The sequence below is a fragment of the Octodon degus genome, unplaced genomic scaffold (assembly GCF_000260255.1).
Source record: "Octodon degus isolate 3935 unplaced genomic scaffold, OctDeg1.0 scaffold00286, whole genome shotgun sequence".
Taxonomy (NCBI): domain Eukaryota; kingdom Metazoa; phylum Chordata; class Mammalia; order Rodentia; family Octodontidae; genus Octodon; species Octodon degus.
In genome coordinates this window covers 729,676-752,736 of record NW_004524862.1, presented here as the reverse complement: position 1 = coordinate 752,736, position 23,061 = coordinate 729,676, and the positions used below count along the sequence as shown (strand labels likewise).

Genomic DNA, 23,061 nt, shown 5'->3' with positions numbered 1-23,061 from the left:
CTCTCTCTCTCTCTCTCTCTCTCTCTCTCTCTCTCTTTCGAACCAGAGATTGAACTCAGGCCCTTGCGCTTGCCAGGCAAGCGCTTATTCTACTGAGATACTCTCCTTGGCACCCCACTATCCCTTTCATGTTCTGCACAGACCCACCCTTCTCCCACCCCATCTAAACAAGCAGCGCTTACATTGAGGTGAGTGACACCTCGGTCGATCTGTCGCCGGTGACGATTGGAAGTGGTAGGAGGTGCAGCAGGTGGCAGGCTTCGATAGGAGATGGTGCCAGTGTGCCAGTTGGTCCAATAGACGCGACCAGCCTTGACATGGACATCCATGGCATCGATGCGGACACTCTCATCACCCTGGAAGGCCTGCTCATAAGCTGAATGCGGGTGCCCAGGGAATAGGCTGCGGATCTCATTGTCATCAGCAATGTACAGGACCTGGTATTCAGAGCCTGGAGATGTGAGAGAGTGGGTGTTGGGTGAAGATGAAAAGCTGGGGCAGGAGGTCAGGGCTATAGGCTGCAGGGTGCTTCCTGGAGCTGGGAGAAGGGTATACCCTGGCTCAACCTCTATCACTCTAGGACAATCCTCTCTGCTAATCGGACCATCTGCTCTAGGCTGAAACAAATGCGTCCCCCAGTGCCAGGCCTGAGCATGCTGGTCTGGGCTTTGAACATCCTTCTTTCCTTCCCAGACTGATCTAGTGTGGCCTGCTCCTCCAGAAATCTGTCCTGCTGCTCAGCCTTGAGGACTTATGCCTCTACAAGGCCTCTGGCTCGCATTATCACACTCTTGGCTACTTCTTGCCTAAGCACTCCCAGGTGCCCAGGCATGGCAGGTGTATGTGAATGGCACTGAGGGGTGTGGCTATGCAGGGGATGAGACTACAGTGTGGCAAGTATATGGAAGTACTCCGATGTATGTCTGGTATGCATGTGTGCAAGTGTGTGGTGTCTGCACAAGACATATGGAAGGTACACGTGTACAAAGCACGTATATGCCTGTAAGGCACAGGTGACAGTCACATGCCAGTGTGAATCTGAGGGTGCTCTTGTCCTGGGAGAGGTCAACATGTTCATGTACTGTGCAGTGCTGTCCCCACTAAGCTTCTTTAGAAAGCCAGCCCCAGACTGCATCCTCTGCTTGTACCATGCTGTGCCCTGCTTTGCCTTGGCCTGGGGTCCATGCCTGTGCAAGGGAGGGTGGAGGGAAACATTCCACTCTTCGGGGCCCATCTGGGTAGTGGCGATGCCTGGTCCTGCCCCTCCTGTTCTCGCCCACCCCTGTACCTTCAGCCTTGCAGGTGTTGTGTGTCTTCATGAAGTTCCGGGCGCAGCTGCAGAGGTGGCTGCCCTTGGTGTTGTTGCAGAGCTGTGAGCAGGTGCCGAAGCGCAGGCACTCGTTGATATCTAGGGATACACAGGAGGGTCATGGGCACACAGCAGCTGGTGTTTTTGCTTCCCCCATCCCTGCTGGTCCCACTTTCCTACCCTGGCATCCGGGCTGCCCTGGCACGGTGTGGAAGCCTGCACGGCAGGCACAGTAAGCAGCTTTCTCGTTTCGCACGCAGCGTGCTTCATCTCCACACATGCTGGCGTTAGTGGCACAGCTGGTCAGCTTGGGGTCTGTGGGGGACAGATGGTGAGTGTCCTCCACTGTACTCCTCCCTCCTCCCCAGCACCCACTTGCCACCCCATGGGTCTGGTCTCACCGATGCGGCAGTCCTCCTCATCAGAGCCGTCCCCACAGTCATCGAACATGTTGCAACGCAGAGAGGAGGAGAGGCAGCGCTGGTTCCGGCACAGAAACTCCTTCTTGTCTTTGCAGTGGGCAGTCTGGGCTGTGGGGGGCTCTAGGGGTGGGGGTGGGGGAGCTTCAGGCCTTGGGAACTGACCTGCTCCTCCTCTTCCCTCCTCCCACGGGAATGCACTGAGCTCAGCTGCTTGGCAGCTTGCAGGTCCCTACGTCCTCCGCCAGGGCCTTCTCAGGGGCCTTGCTCCCAAGCCAACAGCCCCTGGCGGGCAAGGCTCTTCCCTAACTGCACTCCCCACTTGGGTCATTCGCCTGGTGCAGCTCCCCACACAGGCCCCCAGCTCACCGCAGTCTTCCTCATCAGTCCCATCCCCGCAGTTGTCGGTGCCATCGCACTGACGCCCAATCCACAGGCAAACACGGTCGTTCTTGCAACGGAAGGGCCGGTTGGGAGGACACACAAACCGGGCTACAGGGACCAGGAGGAGACAGAGCCACGTCAGTCGTGGGAGGCAGGGGCAGGTGGGGTGTAGGCCCCTGGGGAGACTAGGGTCCCAGACCCCTCCTCCTCCTGCCCCAAAGCTCACCGCACTCCTCTGGGTTCTCGTCCGAGTTGTCTCCACAGTCGTCCTCGCCATCGCACTTCCAGGCTAGTGGCTTGCACAAGGTGTTATTGCACTGGAACTCATCCAAGGGGCAGGTCCGCACTGGGCAGCGGGGCAGCAAGGGGGAAGACAGTATGGCTTGGCCACATCCTTCCCTTGACAGGAGGGCCCAAGGCCCAGAGGTCCGTGGGGAAGGTAGTGGCACAGCCAGGCTGGACCCAGTCTCCTAATTTTCAACCTGGTAGGCACAGGAGCAAAAGCACCCCTTTGGTATTTGGGGGAGAGGCTGCTTTTGGGAAATGTCCAGAGGGGCTCCAGGGCACTGTCTCTCTGGTGGAGGTGGCAGGCATGGAGCACTCACTGGTGTGGGGGTACCTGGGTTGGGCCCAGTCCCCAGCCTACCAGGGCACAGCCGGGACACCTGCCCTCGAGGTGGCCTTGCTCCAAGTCCCACCTTTTTTCCTGGGGGGCTTCACACTGCTTCTCTGGCTGCAGCACCTGGGCATGTCTGCCAGGGAGGGACAGGCACTGGCTCACTGTCCCAGGGAAGGAAAGTAAGCAGGACTTGGCCTCTCAGGGCAGCCAACTTGGGGACAAGGCCCACACAGACACAGCACCCAGGCTTCTGCTGGGTTCTGCTCAACTGGCCCTGACCACTGGGCAAGGTGAAACCTGCACAGAAATGAGCCCAACAGCCCGATTTGTTTTTAATGCTACATCCCAACACTCAGAACTGCGTGCACCTAGCACAAGGTAAAGGCTCAGTGAGTGTTTGTTGCATGGAAAATGAATGCAGGGTATGCCTGTAATACCAGCTCTTGGGAGGCTGTGAACAGGTGGATCACTATGAGTCTGATCTAGCAGTGAGACCCTGAACACCCTGTAGACCCTTCCCTAAAATACAAAAAAAAAAAAAAAAAAAAAAAAAAAAAAAAAAAAAGAAAGAAAAAAAGAAAGAAAGAAAGGAAAGACAATGAATGCAGGAAAGAAAGGACATGAGAATTATGGGGCCACATGATGGGGCAAGGGGACAGTGGGGCAGGCTCAGAAGCCAGGTCAGAGGGCTCACCACCAGTGCCACAGGCCTCTTCATCACTGCCATCCATGCAGTCTGCATCTGCGTCACAGCGCCAGCGTAGGGGGATGCAGTGACCACTCTTGCACTGAAACTGGTCCATGTCACAGCGGGGGGTGCAGTCCTTCTGTGGGCACGGAGCCGACAGCCTGGTCAGCTTGGGTGGCCCGGGCCCTACTCCCCCAGGTCATCCTGCTCCCTCTGGGTCTCCCACTCGCCTCGTCTGAGCCGTCTGCACAGTCATGGTCCCCATCGCATTTCCAGCGCCCGGCAATGCAGCGTCCATTGGCGCAAGAGAATTCACTCTCGGAGCAGGGCCGGGGGGCTGGGGAGGGACAAGAGAGATAGGCCCTGGCAAGGTGGGCATAGAAACTATGCCCTCAGGCATCTCTAACTCTCAGAAGTGACAGAATGAGCCCAAGGCCCACCCCTGTGTCCTTGAAGGCCACAACTAAGTGGCATAATAACCAAGATGCTCAATCAATCCTGGGCGCCACCCTGGACTGCCCTCATGGGACTGGCAAGGGGTACTCACAGTGACCCACCTAGGGACAGACACACAGGACAGGGGAGGTCCCTGGCCCTGCCCTCAGGGCACAGCATGTGGGAGGAGGGCAGGGGGGAGGGAGGAGCCCACAGGACAAGCACAGGACCTGGGGGAGGCCAGTGAGGGAGGATGGGCAGGGGCGCAGCAGGGCATGGGCAGGCTCTGGGGCAGGGTCGGGGATGTGGCAGGAGCAGGGGCACATCAGAGACACCTACCTCTGCAACCCCCAGAGGACAGTGTGAAAATGGAGAGAAACATGAGATGAGGTGAAATGGCACAAACTCAGTACACGACATGGAGTGGGGTGGGGTGAGGTGGGAGGGGCTCCTGACCCTGCCCTGGGAGGTGGCCCTGCTCCAGCCCAGCCTGGTGGCAGGAGGGGCAGAGATGCCTGGGGAAGGTGCCTACGGGGCGGGGCGGGGCGGGACGGGCACATACTGCAGCTCTCCTCGTCGGAGTTGTCCCCACAGTCATTGTCATAGTCGCACTGCCAGCGGCCAGGCACGCAGCGGTTGTTCTTGCAGCGGAACTGATAGGGCTCACAGGTGCGCTCATCTGGAGATGGATGGGTCAACGCTGGGATCTCCAGCAGGCATGAGCAGGACAGAGGGGTGGAGGGGCATGCAGGGCAGGCTGAGGAGAGGTTTGGGGAGCCTGCCTGCTATGTGGGGTCAGCTGGAGACATGAGCGTAAGCATGGGGAGATGTCCAACAGTTCTCCCAGTGTGGGGAGAGGAGGTGCCATGCAGGTGTGTCTGGTGGCAGCAAAGGGGAGTTAGGAGGTCGGGGGCACAGGGTTGGAGGCACAGCAGGCCCAGGAAGCCCCCAGTGCAAGGAAGCTAGACCTGTGTCCGCAGCGGGCACTGCAGGGCCCTGCAGTCCTGGGCTGGCCTGCCTGCCTGCCTGCCTGCCTGCCTGCCTGCCTGCCTGCCTGCCTCCCTCCCTCCCTCCCTCTCTCTGAGAGTGTGGCTGTGCTCACCACACTCCTCCTTGGGCTCATCTGAGCCGTCCCCGCAGTCGTCCTCTCCGTCACATTTCCAGCGAGCTGGGATGCAGCGGCCCGAGTCCTTGCAGCGGAACTCATCTACCCCACAGGTCATCTGGGCTGAAGGGATGTGGGCATGGGACAGAGTAAGGCCCTGCCCAGAAGCAGACCTGGGGTGTGCTTCTGGGTGGTGGGTGCGGCAGACACTGTAGGGAAGGGGCTCCCCAGGGGTGCAAGGCAACTCACTGCAGTTGGCTGGCTCATCACTGCCGTCCACACAATCATTGTCCCTGTCACAGACCCAGACACGGGGGATGCAGCGCTTGGTGATGGAGCACTGGAACTGGTTGGGGGCGCAGGTCACCTCAGCTGCAGGGTGAGTGAGAAAGTGAGGCCCCACCTCCTAGACCTCTGTCCACAGAAGGTCACTGTCTCCCCACTCCTCCAAGCCCTGCCTGCTCTGACTAACAATTTCTTAGGTGGAAGGAACAATTTTTCTCCAATCGGGATGCATTTTGTTTTGTAGACTGGCAATATCTATCTCCATGTTGAGCAGGATGCTGTTTATGGGCGAACCAGGTTATTGATGTGATTTATGTAACTCAAGCTAGGAAGCCAAGTGGCTCTTGGAGGAGCAGAGCAGAGTTCACGTACACCCTGGGCTCCTGCCACTCATTACCACCCTGGTCTCCCGGCTGTGGCCTTGGCACTCACGGCAGTCTCTCTCGTCCTCGCCGTCTCCACAGTTGTCCTGACCATTGCAGCGGAAGATGCCAGGGATGCAGCGGTTGGTATTGGTGCACTTGAACTGACTGGGCAAGCACACGTGGATGTCTGTGGGGTGCAGGGGGTCAGGTCACTGATGGCAGACTGAGGGGTGAGGGTGAGGGAGGAGCCTCACCCCTCCCAGGTGCAGAGGTGTGGGCTGGGCGCTTAAGCAGAGGAACCCAGCCTGGAGAGAAATGCTGCTTCCTGGTTCTTGAAACCTCCGAGTATCGGCAAAGTCCAGAGCAGCTCCTTACCGCAATTGGCCTCATCACTGTTGTCCTGGCAGTCATTGTCCCCATCACAGATGAAGGCAGGGTTGGTGCAGATCCCTGTGGAGCACTGGAACTGCCCTGGGCGGCACTTGAACTCGGCTGTGGGGAAGAGGAGGCCTGGGTTAGAAGAGCAAGGTTGGGAGGGGTGAAATCTGTGGCACCGCAGCTCTGTTTTCCAGCGGCCAATGGCCCTGGGGACACTCACGACAGTCTGCAGGCTCATCTGAGTGGTCCCCGCAGTCGTCCTCGGTGTCACACTTCCACCAGAAGGGGATGCACTTGTCGTTCTTGCACACAAACTGGAGGGTAGGTGGGGGCAAGAGGGGTTGGTGGTCTGGGGAGCTCAGAGGCTTTCTTTGGAGAGGCTGGGATGTTTTAAAGGAGCAGCAGGGTCAGGGTGTTTGGGAGCTGCACAGCTGGACAGGAGTTGGGTATGGGGAGTGTAAGAAGGCCAGATGAGGGGGTGTCCACATACTGCAGGGGTTGTAGAGGTCAGGGCTGGGGGACTGGTAAGGAACAGTGACGGTTAGGGCTGAGGGTGTCTGTGTGTGCTGACGGGTGTAAGAATATTGCTGTGGGGAGACAAGAGGTAGGCAAGAAACGTGGGGGTGTCAGTGTGAGAGAAACGTGTAAGGACGTCAGAGCAGGTGCTGGGGTCCACGGAGGACTGGGGATACTGGTGTGAGGGCTCGGGGGATGGAGACCCAGCAGACAGCCTCACCTGACTTGCGGTGCAGTTGGACACACAGGTGCGCCCATCGCCACCCAGGTAGAAATTGGTAGGACAGGCACATTTGTGGCCCCCACCAGGGGACAGCAGGCACAGGTTGCTGCAGCCACCATTGTTGACTTTGCAGGGGTGATTGGGCACTGCCAGAGAAAGAGAAGGTAAGGGGCAGCCGGCTGAGCCTGGCTTCTGGAAGAGGTGCTGCAGTCACTGTGTCCTGGGCAGAGGCAGGGTGGACTGAAATCCTGCCTCTTGTAGCAGGGAGTGGAAGCCTGAACAGGAGGAGACCCGCTCAAAGGCCCAAATCAGGACAGGCCTGACGCTCACACCCTCAGTGCCCTCCCTCACCGCCCTGGCCTGCCTTCAGGGTCCCACGTGCGTGGTGCACCTGACCTGCTCTTCTCTCAGCTCCTTGCCTGGCCCTGGGGCTCTGTTGCTGTGGCACTCCAGGGGAGAACCAGGCTGTGTGGGGCTCCAGACAACCCCAGTGTTCCCTGTCTGCTCCCTTCAGAGCCCCCCCAGAGTATGGCAAGGGTGCCTAGGCAGTGTTGGAGGGGGCTGAACAGGAACCCCCAACTGGACAGCTTGAACCCTGCTGGATCCCTACACCCGGGGGCCCTCGGCTGCTCCTGTCTCTTGTCTGCTTACCATCTGGCTGGCGCAGGGCATGGAAGACGTGCAGATCCATAGGCCGGTGCAGGGTGCTGATGAGGAGCGTCTTGTTGGCGCCTGTGGTCTTGTGGGCTCGGTTGATGGACTTCGTCTCCCAGTCGGTCCAGTAGACGTAGTCCTCAAACAAGGTCAGTGCAAAGATGTGTGGGATGTCTTGGCTCAGCACTGTGGGGTGGGGATAGGCACAGTGGCAGTGGTGCCTTGCCTACCTGACCACCTTACCTCCACCACAAGCCTCCAAGATAGGCTTAAGCCCCAGTTCCAGATGATTCTGTGGCTTCCAAAGCCACAGAGTTGATGAGTGGCAGATTGATGGGGAAGTAGGGCACACTGCAGCTCCCACCCAGGCCTCCAGCCCCACTTCCCTTGGGGTGGCCATCGGAGCTGCATATGAGCATGGGCTTTCTTCCTTCCCCACAGCTTGAACTAGCCCATGGAAATACCAGGGTACTCTGAAACCCAACACCCCAACATCCCAACACATGCTGTCTGTACATTATGCCCTTTGGCTTTTATGCCCACTTTTCCCCCTATACTTGATCCTGTCACTCTGGACCTTGTGTGCTTGGTGGCACAACACATACTGCACTAACCGACATGGCGATTGGAGCCATCCAGGCTGGCAAACTCAATGTAATCCTCGCGGGCGTCAGCCCAGTAGATGCGCTGAGTGACGTAATCCAGAGTCAAACCATTGGGCCATGTGATCTTAGTGTCTACAATGACACTGCGGCTGGACCCATCCATGCCAATCCGGCCAATCAGTGAGTGGTCACCCCAGTCTGTCCAGTACAAGTACCTGGGAGGTGGGTGGCAGTCAGCCTTGGAGGACTGGTGATAGGTCCCACCAAGAGCACACAGGGAGGCTGGACTGGGACATAGGGGGGTACCACCCTCTCTCAGGGGCTTCCCCAGCCCTCCTTGTCCACATACCCATTCTGCACATCCACCACCAGAGCCCTGGGCTCACGGAGGCCAGAGCTGACCAGCACCGTCCGATAGGCTCCATTGAGCTTTGACACTTCGATGGTGTCCCGGCCTTTATCACACCAGTACAGGTTGCCACCCACCCAGTCCACAGCCAGTCCATCTGGGTTGCTGAGGCCTGTCCGATGTAGGACCTGCAAACAGGGGCAAGAAAGGAGAACACCAGAGTGACCTGAGTAGAACCCTTAGCCTCTCTGAGGTCCAGCCTCCCCTACCTCCACAAGATGGGTAGAGCTCCCTTTGCTAGCCTTGTTAGGGGACAGATGATGTAAAACACCAAACCTGGGCCTGACACTAAACAGTATCAGCAGGGCCTCCAGGAATGAGGTCTCTAGATGAGACCTCTACCACGCTCAAGCCCGGTAGTGCCTGGAGCATGGGGGGAAGGAAGGTCAGCAGAAGAGGGACTTCCTGGTGGCCAGGCAGACCCAGGAAGGGCAGTGAGGACAGTGAGGGGAGTGAGAGGAAGAACCCCCCCTCCATTCTCATACCCCAGGCTTGGAGGAGAAAGAAACCAGAATGAGCAGAACCTCACAATAGCATGGTGGGGAGAAGAGAGGGAAATACTTTGGTAGGTAAGAGCAGAAAACAGGAGACACTCGCGAATCAGGAGCCATTGAGGGCATTGCAGGGTGAGCTCCGGGCCTCCAGCTGTCGGTGGGGGAGATGCTGCCCCAAGCCTCACCTGCACATTGCTCCCATTCAGGTGCATCCTTCGTATCATGCTGCCCTGGGTGGTCACATCCGTCCAGTAAATCATCTGCTCTCGGTAGTCAAAGTCCAAGGCGACAGCATTGTTCAGGCCCTGGGTTCAGGGAGGTGGGGTGTGGAAGGAGAAAGCTGAGGAATCAGGGACACTCTGGATGGTGGGAGGGATGACTCTGGAGTCAGGAGGCTGCTGGCTATAGCAGTAGGGGTGACCCAGGGCCTGCATGGGAGGTGGACAACGCGCAGGCATAGTGGCAGCAGTGTGCGGGCCTGGGTGCTGGTACCTGCTTCAGCAATGTGTAATTGGAGCCATCTAAGTTGAGCTTGCGCAGGTAGTACCGGTTGGCAAAGATGAGAAATGGCTCCTCATCTGGAAGTAGGGGATTTGGGTTAAGCTTCTGGCTGAGGAGCATTCTAGATATGCTGGTTTTCCAGCCTTTCTTAAACTCTGCCAACCCAGCCCTCTCTCCACAGCCCCCGCTCCCCGGGCCATCTCATGCTCTCCCAGTGCCCATCTCACCAGTCACGGCTTTGCAGCTGTGGGGGTCCCCTCCGCGGGGCGCATAGCCCTCCACACACAGACACTTGTAGCTGCCATGGGTGTTGATGCAGCGCTGGCTGCAGGGGAAGGTGGTGCTGCACTCGTCCACGTCAGCGCACGTCCGGCCATCATCCTTCAGCCGGAAGCCAGGGCGACAGCGGCACTGCAGGCATTGGGAAACTTGGGCTGGGGGTGTGGCAGGGGCCTGGGCCTCCTCTGTTGGAGAGCTGGGGCGAGGAGCCCTCCTGGCCCTGATGTACCAGGAAAGGAAATAACACAGGAACCAAGCCCACCCAGTCAGCTGTCCAGCCTTCATGCCCACAAGAACCATACTATAAGAGAGGTTTCTGCATCTAGAGGCCAATGCCACAGCTTCCCACAGGCGCCCTGTGAGCAGGACAGGGCCAGGCACAAGGTCCCCTGGAAACACTCTATGGGGATGTCCTCCCACCTCAGCAGCTGCTGCTCCTCAAGCACCTCGCTGCTTCCCTAAACCTCCAGCCCCTCGGGGATGGGCGCACAGCACGCTCTGCCTTGACCTGCTGCTTTGCTATCTACACTCACTTCCTTGGGGAATGAATCAAGGCTCATAGATTTAAACAGCATCTCTAGGGTGGCAGCTCTCCCTCCAGGCTGGGCCTGCACCCTGAACTCCAGACCTGGATATCTGTGATCTGCTTGACACCTCACTGCCTTCTCTCACAGCTCTTATCTCATCTGTCAGCAGATAATCCTTCTGGCTCTGGCTTTCACATAGATGCAGAACTAGCGGAGACGGCTGTCTGTTCACTGCTCTAGCCGTAGAGTGCTGGTAGGGTAATGCTCAAAACCTATCCACCAACAAACCACTGACTATGAATCAAGGGACGGATGACAGGGTGGAGCAAGGAGTTCTGGCTTCGGGTCTGGGTTGTGGGAACTTCCACTTGGGGACTAGGCACACCTTGAAGCCAATCTTGAGGTCTTCACAGTCCTGGCTGCAGCCACTGAGCTTGCGGCTGAGACACTCGTTGACGTGGCAGCCGCGTTCGTCAGAGCCGTCGCCGCAGTCGTCCTGGCCGTTACAGAGTAGTGCCTCAGCCACACAGCGCCCGCTGCTGCACAGGAACTGCGAGGAGGCGTTGCACTTATGTTCTGCGGAGGCAGGGAGGGCAGGTCAGCAGGTCGCGGGCAGGGGGACATGGGAGTGAAGGGAGCCCTGCGTCGGTCCCACCTGGGCTGGTGCAGTGCGGGTTCCGGGGCGCCTCATCGCTCTGGTCGTGGCAGTCGTTCTCACCGTCGCACTCCCACTGGCGGGAGCTCAGACAGCGCCCATTGGCACAGCGGAACTCATTGGGGCCGCAGGTTGGGTACTCTAGGGGAAGGAGGGGCGATGAGGCCGAGGCGCTGCGCCCAGGAACAGCGGAGGACACTGCCACCTGCCACCCTGGCCTGGGGCTCACCACACTCAGGGGACTCATCAGAGCCATCGGCGCAGTCGCGGTCGTGGTCACACACAAAGTGCTTGGGGATGCACTGGTGGTTCTGGCACATGAACTCACGGTCGTCACAAGTGCTGTTGTACACTGTGGACGGACATGGAAGCCCCTCAGCCCCGCCCCGCCCCGCCCACTCCCCACTCGCCCCGCCCACTCCCCCACCCTGACCTCTTCGTGGTCCCAGCGGCAGAATGAACAGAGCACCGGAGGGGTGGGTGTCTGGATAGCTGAGCTGAAACCCTGGCTCTGCTCCTAGCTGCGTGCCCCTCCCCCCGAGACCCTTCCACTCCTTGCCCTCAGTTTCCCCATCTGCAAAATGAAATTGGCCACTTACAGCAGCCGGCTGTGATGCTTTCATCCGCGCCATCAGCACAGTCCTTGTCACCATCGCAGAGCCAGCGCTCAGGGACGCACATGTGGGTTCCGGGGCAGGAGAATGAGGAGGGGCCGCAGGTCTTGCCTTCTGTGGGGGGCACCAAAACTCAGGGCAGGAAGTTGTGGCGGCACACCATACCGGTGGTCCTTCAACAGGTGTGTGTGGGTGCAGGCCCTCCCCGTCACCTCCCCAGCCTGGTCCTGGCCACCCCTCACCGCAATGAGCAGCCTCGTCAGAGCCGTCCCCACAGTCGTCACTGCCATCGCACAGCCACTGCTTGGAGATGCAGCGATGGTTCTGGCACTCAAACTGGGCCTCGGAGCAGAACTTGTCTGGGGCAGGTGGAAGATGTAGTTAAGACAAGGGGTGGGGGTAGGGATGGCACTCAGAGGCAGGCAGATGCTATATTAGCACTGGAGGGACACCCTGGGCACCTCTGTGGGGATCAGCAGGAGCTGGCCAAACGGCCGGCTTCCCAGCCTGCAGGTCTGGGCTGTGGGGCAAGGTGGAGAGCCCTGGTGCCCTTCTTCTAGCTGGGCATTTCCTGAGAGCACTCAGGTGGGGCCCAGCCAGGGGCCTAGAGCCATGGCAAAGCCAGCTCAGCCCGTGGGGCGCGATGGTCACTCACTGCAGTGGGTCTCGTCCTCCCCGTGCTCGCAGTCATCCTCTTTGTCACACGTCCAGCTCATGGGGATGCACCGGCCACTGGGGCAGGCAAAGTAATTGAGGGGGCACCTGGGGCGCTTCACACCTGGGGGTGAGGGAGGGGTGAGGCCTCTGCTGACCCAGGGCCACTGCCCACCATGCAGAGGCCAGGGGCTGACCTGGGCAGTCACGCTCGTCACTGTAGTCTCCGCAGTCATTGGCACCATCGCATACCCAGCTGGGTGCATAGCACAGGGAGGTCCGCTCACAGGGCTGGAACAGCACGCCCTTCACGCCCAGGCGAAAGTAGCTGCTGCAGTCGGTGGCGCCTGGTGAAAGAGGGCAGAGTCAGGGATGATTCCTGGTTTCCCCAGAGCACCCTCCTGGGGCAGCTGGTAGCCCCATGTGTCCTGGTATGCTGCAGAAAGCTGAAGAGTGCCTTTTGGCTGAGGGGCTGTCCATACTGAGTCCCAGGGAGTCCAGGAGCAGGAACAGGGCCAGATGGGGGATGGGGCCTATCATGTAGGGGTATAGGGAACTCAACAGGGCACGGGGCAGGCAGGACTTAGACAGGAGGGGCCAGCGAGAGCACTGGTCGAAGGCACAGAGCATCACTCACTGCAGTTCATTTCATCCGAGGCATCCTCACAGTCCACAAACTGGTTGCAGCGGCTGGAGTTCCCAATGCAGGTCCCGTCCCGGCAGCGGAATTCACCTGCACCACACGCTGTTTCTAGAATAGCACCACCCAGAACCATCAGGCCATAGTTCTCTCTGTGGGGGCCAGGAGGGCCCAGGACAGAGCCCCTGGCCCAAGTCACCCGCCCTGCCCATCTACAGAGCATGGCAAACCAGACACTTTGGGGACTAAGGCAAAAGGTGAGTGGAGGGTCAGTTTCACGGGGGTGAAGTCTGAGGCTGGGCCAGGTACTCGGGCTCCCCACTCACTGTTGCAGGGAATCTCATCCGAGCCGTCCCCACAGTCATCCACCCCATTGCACCACAGCATGTTGGACACACAGCGCCCATTGTTGCACTGGCGGAAAGTCTTCTTGCAGCGGCGTGAATCTGCGGGAGAGGGAGTGATCACTGCAGGTCCAGCGATGCGGCTGGTACTGTTGACCAGCGTGCCTGTGTCCAGTCCCCTGCTATGAACCTGCTTCAGGATAGTACCCTCCATGAGCTCTAGACCTTCTCAGGCATGGGCTGGGTCATGGGGGCCAGGGGCTGTGTGGGGAGGGGCTGGAGTGGGCTCCTTACTACAGTAGGACGGCTTCTCATCAGACTTGTCCTTGCAGTGGGAGACACCGTCACACGTCAGGCTGAAGTTGATGCATTCACCATTGGCACACTCGAACTCATCTTGTGCTCGGCAAGAGGAATTCAGTGCTAGGGAGGAAGGCAAGAGAGCTTCATGACCCAGGGCCCTGGCCTAGATCCCTGTTTCCCTTTCTCCCCAGTGACCTCAACTGGGGTCACTGTCAGCCTTTCCTGGGCAAAAGGCTTTATGTCCTGGGGGAGGCGGTCCTGTTTGTGCTCAGGTTCCTCAGCAGCCCCTTCCTGTATCCTCACCTCGACAGGTGAGGTCCTCCTGCAGGATTCTGCCCCCTCGGCAGGAGCAGTTGACATGGCCTTGGTGAGTGAGCAGGCACAGGTCCTGGCAGCCCCCATTGTTGATGCGGCAAGGAGAGAGTTCACCTGGGCAGGGACAGTGAACACCGGCTGAAGAGAGTTCCCTGCGGTGCACAGCCCGAGGTCCTCTGCCCAGCTCCTGGGAGCATCTGCATAGTTGCACCACAGGGGTGCACCGCAGCAGAGGGCTGCCTGGGGAGGACTGGGAGTGGGGTGTTTAGCCTGAGGATGCCTGTGTTCATAAGTGGAGTGCTGCGGGCTCTGAGGTGCATCTCAGGGAGATCCCAGTGTGAGGTTTTTTCTTTTTTCTTTTTTTTTTTTTTTTTTTTTTTTTGTGGAACTGGGGATTGAACTCGGACCCTTGCACTTGCCAGGGAAGCGCTTATTCCACTGAGCCATCTCCCCGGCTCCTCTTTTTTTTTTTTTTTTTTTTTAAACAGGGTCTCACCAAGTCATTAAGTTGCCCAGGCTGGGCTCAAACCTGACATGTTCCTCAGCTCCCAGAATGCTGGGCTTGCGTGCATGAGGAGCAGGTGAGAGGCTTGGGGAAGCTGTGGATCTGTGCAGGACAGGGTGAGAGTGGGGGGCTTAGCCTACAGGCTGAGGGTGGGTGTAGGCATGCCTGTGGGACCAGTTCTAGGCTGTATGCTGGCTCCTGGTGGGAAGACTGCTCAAGGATGTTCTGGGGATGGTGTCCAAGGCATGTGGATGAGCCCTTGGCAGCACAGGTAAGATATGCGTGTGCACATGCTTTGGATGGGAGGGGGGGCCCAGGTGAGAGCCAGCTTCACATAAGTGCCTGCACAGATGCCTCAAGGGCTGGAGTACAGGAGTATTCTGTTGTTCCCTGGGGACAAACATGTGTGCAGGTATGTGCCTGTGTGGTGGAGGAGCAGGCGAACAGGCCTAGGCCAGTGTGCATGCATGTGTGTGCGTGTGTGCACGTGCATGCTGTGTGCAGCACGGTGAGCAGGACAAAGCAGGTGGCAATGCTCCACTCACAGCTATTGGTGTCGTTGGCCACAGCGATGATGCCCATGGGCTGCTGGGGGATGTCCACACGCAGCAGCTTCATGTCGCTGCCCACGTACTTGTTGGCCCGCTGTACTGCTCGCCGCACCCAGTCAGTCCAAAAGATATGCTCCCCATACACAGCTAGTCCAAAGGGGTGGACTGGCTCTGACTTCAGGATCACCTGGGAGGGCACAGCATTGTCACAGTGCTGCTCAGGCTCTTGCCCAACTTTACCACTGCCGCTGCTGGCTGGGCAAGCCATACCAGCCCCTGATGGGTGAGTGCTGACCAAGTCCAGGACTCCTCACCTCTTCCCTGCCCTTCCCACATGGCCACACCTCCCTTTCTGGTGCTGTGAGCCTGGCAGACTGGCCAAGCCCCGACCCCCACCTCCTCACACACCATCCATGATCTGCAGACTCACATAGCGGTGGGAGCCGTCGTACTCGCACCGTTCAATCTTGTCCAGAGTGGCGTCAGAGAAGTAGAGCTTCTCGGCACGGTGGTCAATGGCCAGGCCGTTGGGTGTGCGGATGTCCTTCTCAATAAGCGTCAGGACATTGGCTCCAGACAGAGCTGCACGCATGATGCTCGGGTGCTGCTCGTTCCAGTTGGTCCAGAACATCAGGCTGGGGTAGAGGGGTGCAGGGATCAGGATCAGGGTCAAAGCTAGGGTCTGCCTTGGAGGACACAGGCCAGCAGTGCAGATCACTAGAACCTAAGGGCCAGCCAGGGGTTCCCCAGACCTTGCTGCATGGCAACCCCAGCACCAAGGCCAGCCCTGCCCCAATGCCTGGGAGCAGCTGGATGCTGCACACAGTCCACGGACTCTGGCTGGGTCTGTTTTTTCTTTTTTTTGGCGGAACCGGGGATAGAACTTATGCCCTTGCGCTTGCCAGGGAAGCACTTATTCCACTGAGCCATCTCCCCAGCCCCACCTGGCTGGGTCTGATTGAATGCCGGTGCATGTTGTGCAAACACACACACACACACACACACACACACACACACACACAGTACAGTGTCTGTGAGATGAGGACACACAAGGGAGTGAGTCAGGCTCTCAGGTTCCCAGAGGAATTAACACTCCTGCCTCATAGGGAGGTCATGAGAATCAAGTTGGTATCCATCTTAAGGACAAGAGGTACTATGTGGTGTTTTTTGTTTGTTTGTTTGTTTTTGTATTTTAGGGAAGGGTCTTCAGGGTCTCACTATTAGATCAGACTCATAATGATCCACCTGTTTATAGCTCCCAAGAGCTGGGATTATAGGCACGTGCCACCACACCCAGTCTCAATTGCCATCTCAGCACAGCCCCAGGGGCAGGGCCAGCATGACAGGCCTGGAGATCGAACCTCCAGCCCCTGTACCTGCTTGCAGGTGCTTTAATCCACTGAGCTATTTGGCTGGCCCTATGTGGTGTTTTCTATGTGTTTACCCTTATCTGCTCCCTTCTTCCTATGTGAAGCCAGCTCTTTTCTCAATCATTTGGTTGAGTGTAGTGTGTCCTAGATCTTGGAATACACGAATCACATCCTCAAGGTCTCAGTGACCACCTTCTCTGCAGCTGAAGGCCTTTGCATATTTGCACTTGAGCCCCAGCCCCACTGTGTATTGGCTCTGATTCCAAAGTCTCCTCAGGGTACAGGGTGTGGCCAGCCACAGGCCACCCTGTGAGGCTCTCAGATGAGTAGTGAGCTTGGAACAGATGTGGGAGAGGTAAGCACAACAACAACAACAACACAGTGTGAAAGCATGTCCCCAGGTCACCTGCCCCAACAGTGAGTCCTGGGCCTTTGTTCCCTAAGATTCACACTCACTGGGCCCTGGGGTAGGCAAGGGAATCAGCACCTTCCAGTGCCCCTCTGCTGGCCCTGTGCACACTGAACTGTGAGACCATGTGTCTTGGTTACTTTTCTCTCATTGCTGAGACAAAATACCTGATGCCCAGAATCAAGGAAGGAAAGGTTTATTTAGCTCATAGTTTGTGGAGGTTTCAGTTCATACTCAGCTGGCTCCAAGGCAGAGTGGCACATGGCAGAGGGCAGCAGTTGATGGAAAACAGCGACAGTAACAAGAGAGAAGTAACCAAGACCAGGGCCAGGGAGATGGTTCAGTAGCATAAGCACCTGCCTGACAAGCACAAGGTCCTGAGTTCAATCTCTGGTACCAAAAAAATTTAACCAAGACAGAATTTGGTATCAGAGGAGTTGGGTTGTTGGTGTGATTATACCTGACTATGCGGTATAAGAGCCTTTGGGAGGGATCTGAAGATTCAGAGATGTCCCCTGAAAGAGTAGCTAGCGCTGGAATACCTTAGGCTGCTCTATATAGAAGATTCTGGTCAGAACTCAGGAGGCCAGAAGGCTGATAGAAATCTGGCTGGTAATGACCAGATTCAGGAGGTTTCTGCTGGTAAGAAGGACTGCCTTGCATGTTGGAGTCCAGACAATGTATATTATGGCTTGGCAAAAGGTTTGTCTGCATTTTTTTCACGCCCAGAGACTTTGCTTTTTTTTTTTTTGCGGAACCAGGGATTGAACTCAGGCCCTTGCTCTTGCCAGGGAAGCGCTTATTCCACTGAGCCATCTCCTGTGCCCCCCAGAGACTTTGCTTGAGACTGAGATTAAAAGCAGTGAACTAATTAAACTGGAAGAAAAAATTTCAAAGGTAGTTGAATGTTGAGGTGGTAGTATGGCTGTTGTTGGGAACTTTTAGTCAGATTTATGTTGAGAATCAAGAGTAGAGAGCCGATGATTTAAAATGTTGTGAGTATGATCAGAAAGGAAAGTTGAGTCAAGCTGTGGACTGAAATTGTAGAGCAGAAGAAATCTTGATTACAGAGAAGGAATAGAATAGAAAAGATGGCCTGAAGCTATCACAAGAAGCTGCAAGTCCCCACCCTTTGCAGCCTCAAAACTGCAAAAGTGAGAGACTGCTCTGAGGCAAAAGCCACAGAGCACTGCATTCCAGAATGGCAGCAGCACTGAGAATATGTTTCTCAGAATCAGGTGCAGAGAGCTCAGTGATCCAGACAGTCGACTCCTGCAGCCAAGAGAGAAGAAAGCTTGGCTATGGCTCCAGGCAGCAGACCTTTGCAGCAACCACACGGAACTGGTTTTAGGTGCATGAAGAGTGCAAGAGTTATGAAGTTAAAAGGGTTCCACTCTGATTTCAAAAGGCCTGGGAAGCTCCTGGGAGGCCATGTGTGAAGCTGTAAAGATGAAGCCAAAGGTACAGTGGAGACCCCAGGAGGTTGGAAAAGCCAGGAGCATGGATCATCTAAGGAAAGTTGCAAAGAGGGAGCAAAGCAGGCCTAAGAGAGAAGCCATGGGAGCTACGCCAGAAGTGCCAAGGCGCAGAGCCACACAAGATCTTTGGAACTCACAACTTACCACAGATTGCTTTGGATGTTCCACGTGGAACTATAAGACTTAATGTGTGCCCTGCTAGATTTTGGACTTGCTTTGGTCCCATTCCTTTGTATCCCCTTGTTTGTACCTTCTGGAATGATATTTATCTCATGTCATTTAACATTGAAAGTGTTTAACTCTCTTTTCATTTGTACAGGGGCTCACAGCTAAGTTTGCCTCAAATCTCAGAGGAGGGGCCTGGGAGATGACTCAGTAGAATAAGCACTTCCCTGGCAAGTTCTAGGGCCTGAGTTCAATTCCTGGTTCTGCCAAAAAAAAAAAAAAAAAAAAAAAAAAAAAAAAAAAAAAAAAAGGCCAGGGAGATAGCTCAGTAGAGTAAGCACTTGCTTGGCAAGCACAAGGTCCTGAATTCAATCTCTAGTACCACAAAAAATAAATACAATAAATAAATAAATAAATTTTAAAAATAAAAAAATCTCAGAGGAGACTTGGGATGTAGACTTTTCAGCAATGTTGAAATTGTTGGGACTTTGGCAACTCTTAGAGATGGACTAAAATGCCTTTTGCATAATGGGATATGCATGAGTCTTTGCGGGGCCAGGGGTGGAAGGTTATGGTTTGTGTCTAGATGTTCCCTTGGAGCCTCATGTGGTCATGGAGGCAGGCTTCTAGAGTATGTGATTCATGGTCCAATGCTAGGATTATGGGTGTGAGTGCTACACCCACCCTGGGGCAGCAGCCTGCATATAATATAAAGGAGGAAAGAAACTTGTTCTCTCGCCCTTCCCTTTTATTTATTTATTTATTTGTGTGTGTGTGTGTGTGTGTGTGTGTGTGTGTGTGTGTGTGTGGCCAGCTCAGCCCACCAGGGGGCAGGGCTGGCTGGCATGTGGTGCTGGGGGATTGAACCGTGGTCCCTGTGCTTTGCTAAGCTTGTTCTAAGTAGGTGCTTTAGACCACTGAGCCATCTCACCAGCCCTCCCTTTTGTTTTTGTTGGCTTTTCCCACACTAAGCCCGGATCTGAGGGTGCCCAGTGTGTGCTGGGCACAGGGCACCCAAGGAGAAAGAGTGGGACTGCTGGAGCCAGTGTGGGCCAGATCGAGGTACAGGTGAGCAGAGGCTCCACCCACATCATGTCTTCCTGAGCCTGCCCAGAAGCTGCCCTAGGTGCCAGCAACCCTGGGGAAGCCACAGCCCACCACACTGGGCTCACTGTCGCCCCCTGTCCAGGGGCAGGTTGCTGGCAGTCTTGAGGCTCCTAGCTTCCTCATTGTGAGCAGCAGTTTATATGCTTGTCAGGGTCCTGTCTCTCCCTTCCTACCGGTGCATCCTAGGATCTCAAAGGCTATCTGCTGAGCAAAGACAGAACCCTCTGAGCTTAGAGGAGAGGAACTCAGTGGACAACCACCAGGGGCTGCCCTCTGGGATGGCAGGGAAGCCCAACATAGAGGGGAAGCCTGGCCACAGAGGCTCCAGGCCATGAGGGACAGGCCCTGTGGCCGGCCTCAGACAGGTGAGGTCATCAAGGGTCATGGGAGGGGAGCTTGGAACTTCTCATCAATAGTGTCCCTGTGCAGGGTTAGCTGCGCCAGGCAGGCTGGCTGGGGCTGGGCTGGATTCTCATCAGGGTGAGGAATCTGGGCTCAGGACACTCACCATTTCTATGTAATTGCTTTTGGGTTTTGTTTGTCCCTTAGTTTCCTAGTAAAGCTTTGTGAAAACACTGCAAAGGCTGCTGAATTATGGGGGAAAATTTTTGCTCACATATGGGCCAGGACTGGTATGGTGAGGGTTGGCTCATTACAGGCCCCCATAGAGGGGCAAGGTTGACTGGGGGGACTCACCAGGAGTGCTTTCCCCCAAATTTTTCCCAGCATGGGCCCCTGATTGCTTTGCAAGCCAACTTCCACTTTCCCAGCCATCATGGGGGCAGGAGGCTTTCCCTGTCCTTCCCTGCCTGGGCTTAAAGCCCTTGTCTTTTTATTTATTTATTTATTTATTTATTTATTTGTTTATTTGTGTGTGTGTGGCCAGCTCAGCCCACCAGGGGGCGGGGCTGGCTGGCATGTGTTGCTGGGGGATTGAACCGCGGTCCCTGTGCTTTGCTAAGCTTGTTCTAAGTAGGTGCTTTAGACCACTACTTAGGTGGTCTAAGGTGTCTTTTCTACTTGCAGGGGCTGTGCCAGCTGCTGCCTCTGTGATGTTGTGTGGTCACTGTGGACAGTCCCCTGCCCCCACCATCACTTTCCATGACTATGACCTCTCTGCCCTGGTAGAGGACTTCTTCACGCCCACCCCAGGGCTTCCACAAGCCAGGGGTTCAGTGAGCATTCCTGGCCTGAGGCTGTCAGTTCTAGAGCCACAGAGGACCTATTCTACAGCTTGAACACAATTTTGTGAATCAACCACAAAGCCAGAACAACCCTCCACAGCCTCCATCTTCTCCTCGGCTCTGAGATATTGCTCTCATATCGTATCACAGACAGAGGTTCTGCCCCCCTCCCTGGGGCCACACAGCGAGGAGCATGGAGCAGTGCTGGAACCCAGTTCCCCTCCTCCTGAATCCTGTATGTGGGTGACCAGGGGCAGTTTCTACACCCCCTCAGCCCATTTCTCCCACCCCTAGGCCCAGCAGCTCACTTCTGGCACTCATCCAGCACGAAGGCCCGAGGGTGGTCGTCTCCAGACATGGTGATAACCGTCTCCCGCTCAAAGGCCCCTGGGCGGGTCTGGTCCACAGTGTGTCTGGTGATGGACGAGGTGGTGGAGCTGGTCCAGTACAGCGTGTCCCAGGCGCGGTGGTAGGCCAGGCCTTCCACGGAGCCCACATCTGTGAAGTGACAAGAGTGACTGTGGGTGAAGCGGAGCCAAAGAACAGGGGCAGCCTGAGTAGGAGGCTCAGAGGACAACCTGGGGTGAGAAGGGAAGGTGTGGGAGCACATGGGATATAGCAGAGAGGGCTCAGAGCCCCAACTTCTCCCATACTACACTAGTACCACACACCCGAATGATCCACGGCCACTTCCCTTTTCCCTGCCCCCCACTCTTCACAGGAACTCTTCTGCCCATCTGAGTGTGCTGTGGATTTCAGGAAATTGAATGCTACTTGGGTTGAGCTGGGGGACATCCTGCATCACTAAAGAACCAAGTGCACAAGAGCAGAGAATGCTAGCGATGTAAGAGGAAGACAGGGGTTCAGGGGCTTCCAGCTGGAAGGTGGCTGCCAGAAAGTGGCACAGCACTGCAACCTGGACAACAGCCTGAAGGGGGGAAGCCCTGCTGCATGAGTCTCCTGACCCAGCTACAATTACAGAGTATTGAGTTTAGCTTTCGATACTATTCTCCTCCTCCTTCCCCCTTCCTCCCTCTCTTCCAGTAATAGAGGTTGAACCCAGGGCCTTGCACATGGTAAGCATATGCTAGATCGCTGAGCAATAGTCTCAGCCCCTTAGACGTGACACTTTGAGACAAATACGTGGACAGAAAATGTCCCAGAAAGGACAAGTCTGCTTCTCTCAGTGTCAGGCAGGTCTTTACAGACAGGCTGAAAGACCAAATGAGTCAAAGGTTGAAGCAGAGGACATAGTGGCACAAAAGAGCAGTTTCCAAAATGCTGAAAGGCTGTCCTAGGATGACAGTGGTATGGCTGTGACTGCTCTCATGGCGCACAGGCTGTTCGCCCTTGTGGAGCTAAACCCGTCCATGCCGTGCCTGAGATCCCATCTCCTGACGCAGGGGATAAACTCCAGGACTGGCAACAGTAGGAAGCCTGCACAAGGCACTGAGTCCCAGACTTGGGCTGTCTGCAGCCCCTGCTGTGAGTGCTGGGCTCCTCTGAGGGGAGCGGGGGACTTCCTGGGCTGCCCTGGCCCAGAGAGAAGGGAGCAGTGCCTCTCTGACTCTGAATGAAGAGCAACTTCCAGGTGGAGCAAGTGATTTGGCTGGCTATTAGGGAGCTGGGGCAGGTGGGATGCAGCACCACATGGGGTGGGGTGGGCTGGCTGGGTTGGTGCCGATTGGCCCTCTGCCTGAGTCCATGCCGATCGGCCCTCTGCCTGGGAAGGCCGGCCTTTGGCTTACTTTCCACAATGGTGATCCTTCCCGAGCCATCATCGTTGATTTGCTGGATGTTTCCAAAGTGGATGTCGCTGAAGAAGATGCGATTAGGGGTGCCTGGGGAGGTGCCTGCTCGGTAATCAAAGGCCAAGGCGATGACGTTTTTCATGTGTTCGGGGTCCTCAAAGGGCTGCACTGGAGCGTTGAGGTTGCGCTCATCGGACAGGTGGATGCTCTTGAGGATGGTACGCTCCGAGTAGAGCAGGTAGCCAGCATACTCACGACACGATGCCCCGTCTTCAGCCAGCATCCCGTGGGCACAGGCACAGGCACGCTGCCCAGCGCCACGGTACAGACACAGCTGCTGGCACCCACCGTTAGCCACAGCACACACATTGGTGCCTGGGGGGAAAGGGGTGACAGAGGGCAGGGTCTGCCTGGGGAAGGGCTCATTTGACAAAATGCCTCAAAATGTCCTCAGATCCAGGTGGAACCTCCAGGTGGCACCCTCCTCTGCCTTAGTATCCCCAGCTCAAACAATCCTCAAGACCCCACTGCCCAACATCTGGATCTGTCCTAACCTCACCCTCTCCTCACCATCTCAGGGGCTTGGGGATCACTGGAAAAAGGCCCAGGGGGCCTAACCTTTCTCTGCCTCTAGCAGATGTCCCTGGTCTCCTCCCTTCCAGACTCACCTTTCTGCCGATCCCGGTTGAAGACTTTGATGTCTTTAAGCTGTACTCCAATGCCAGTTCTCAGGGGCACTGAGTCTGTGGCATTGTCTTTGCTCCCACGCTTGATGGAACCATTGGCATGAGTCCTGGGGGGAAGCAAGGGCAGGGCGGAAC

General features: G+C 56.5%; 1 protein-coding gene across 1 annotated transcript in view; it reads right to left on the bottom strand.

The window, feature by feature from the left end:
• The window catches only part of Lrp1 (LDL receptor related protein 1), an 84,007-nt gene that overhangs the window by 6,393 nt on the left and 54,553 nt on the right, over positions 1-23,061 (bottom strand). Inside the window, exons 40-76 of the mRNA XM_004646990.2 lie at positions 22,909-23,033; positions 22,238-22,615; positions 20,798-20,987; positions 15,207-15,411; positions 14,771-14,963; positions 13,709-13,834; positions 13,397-13,525; positions 13,085-13,204; positions 12,756-12,869; positions 12,316-12,465; positions 12,120-12,242; positions 11,707-11,823; positions 11,450-11,578; positions 11,080-11,202; positions 10,851-10,991; positions 10,581-10,771; positions 9,617-9,800; positions 9,381-9,466; positions 9,074-9,193; positions 8,335-8,522; positions 7,995-8,200; positions 7,378-7,566; positions 6,724-6,872; positions 6,208-6,301; positions 5,985-6,101; positions 5,677-5,796; positions 5,209-5,331; positions 4,957-5,082; positions 4,417-4,533; positions 3,650-3,756; positions 3,426-3,558; positions 2,339-2,458; positions 2,098-2,220; positions 1,711-1,851; positions 1,490-1,624; positions 1,289-1,408; positions 183-451 (exon numbers count right to left, since the gene is read on the bottom strand). Coding sequence (XP_004647047.1) covers positions 183-451; positions 1,289-1,408; positions 1,490-1,624; positions 1,711-1,851; positions 2,098-2,220; positions 2,339-2,458; positions 3,426-3,558; positions 3,650-3,756; positions 4,417-4,533; positions 4,957-5,082; positions 5,209-5,331; positions 5,677-5,796; positions 5,985-6,101; positions 6,208-6,301; positions 6,724-6,872; positions 7,378-7,566; positions 7,995-8,200; positions 8,335-8,522; positions 9,074-9,193; positions 9,381-9,466; positions 9,617-9,800; positions 10,581-10,771; positions 10,851-10,991; positions 11,080-11,202; positions 11,450-11,578; positions 11,707-11,823; positions 12,120-12,242; positions 12,316-12,465; positions 12,756-12,869; positions 13,085-13,204; positions 13,397-13,525; positions 13,709-13,834; positions 14,771-14,963; positions 15,207-15,411; positions 20,798-20,987; positions 22,238-22,615; positions 22,909-23,033 — 5,521 coding nt within the window. The remainder of the gene's footprint in view (positions 1-182; positions 452-1,288; positions 1,409-1,489; positions 1,625-1,710; positions 1,852-2,097; positions 2,221-2,338; positions 2,459-3,425; positions 3,559-3,649; positions 3,757-4,416; positions 4,534-4,956; positions 5,083-5,208; positions 5,332-5,676; positions 5,797-5,984; positions 6,102-6,207; positions 6,302-6,723; positions 6,873-7,377; positions 7,567-7,994; positions 8,201-8,334; positions 8,523-9,073; positions 9,194-9,380; positions 9,467-9,616; positions 9,801-10,580; positions 10,772-10,850; positions 10,992-11,079; positions 11,203-11,449; positions 11,579-11,706; positions 11,824-12,119; positions 12,243-12,315; positions 12,466-12,755; positions 12,870-13,084; positions 13,205-13,396; positions 13,526-13,708; positions 13,835-14,770; positions 14,964-15,206; positions 15,412-20,797; positions 20,988-22,237; positions 22,616-22,908; positions 23,034-23,061) is intronic.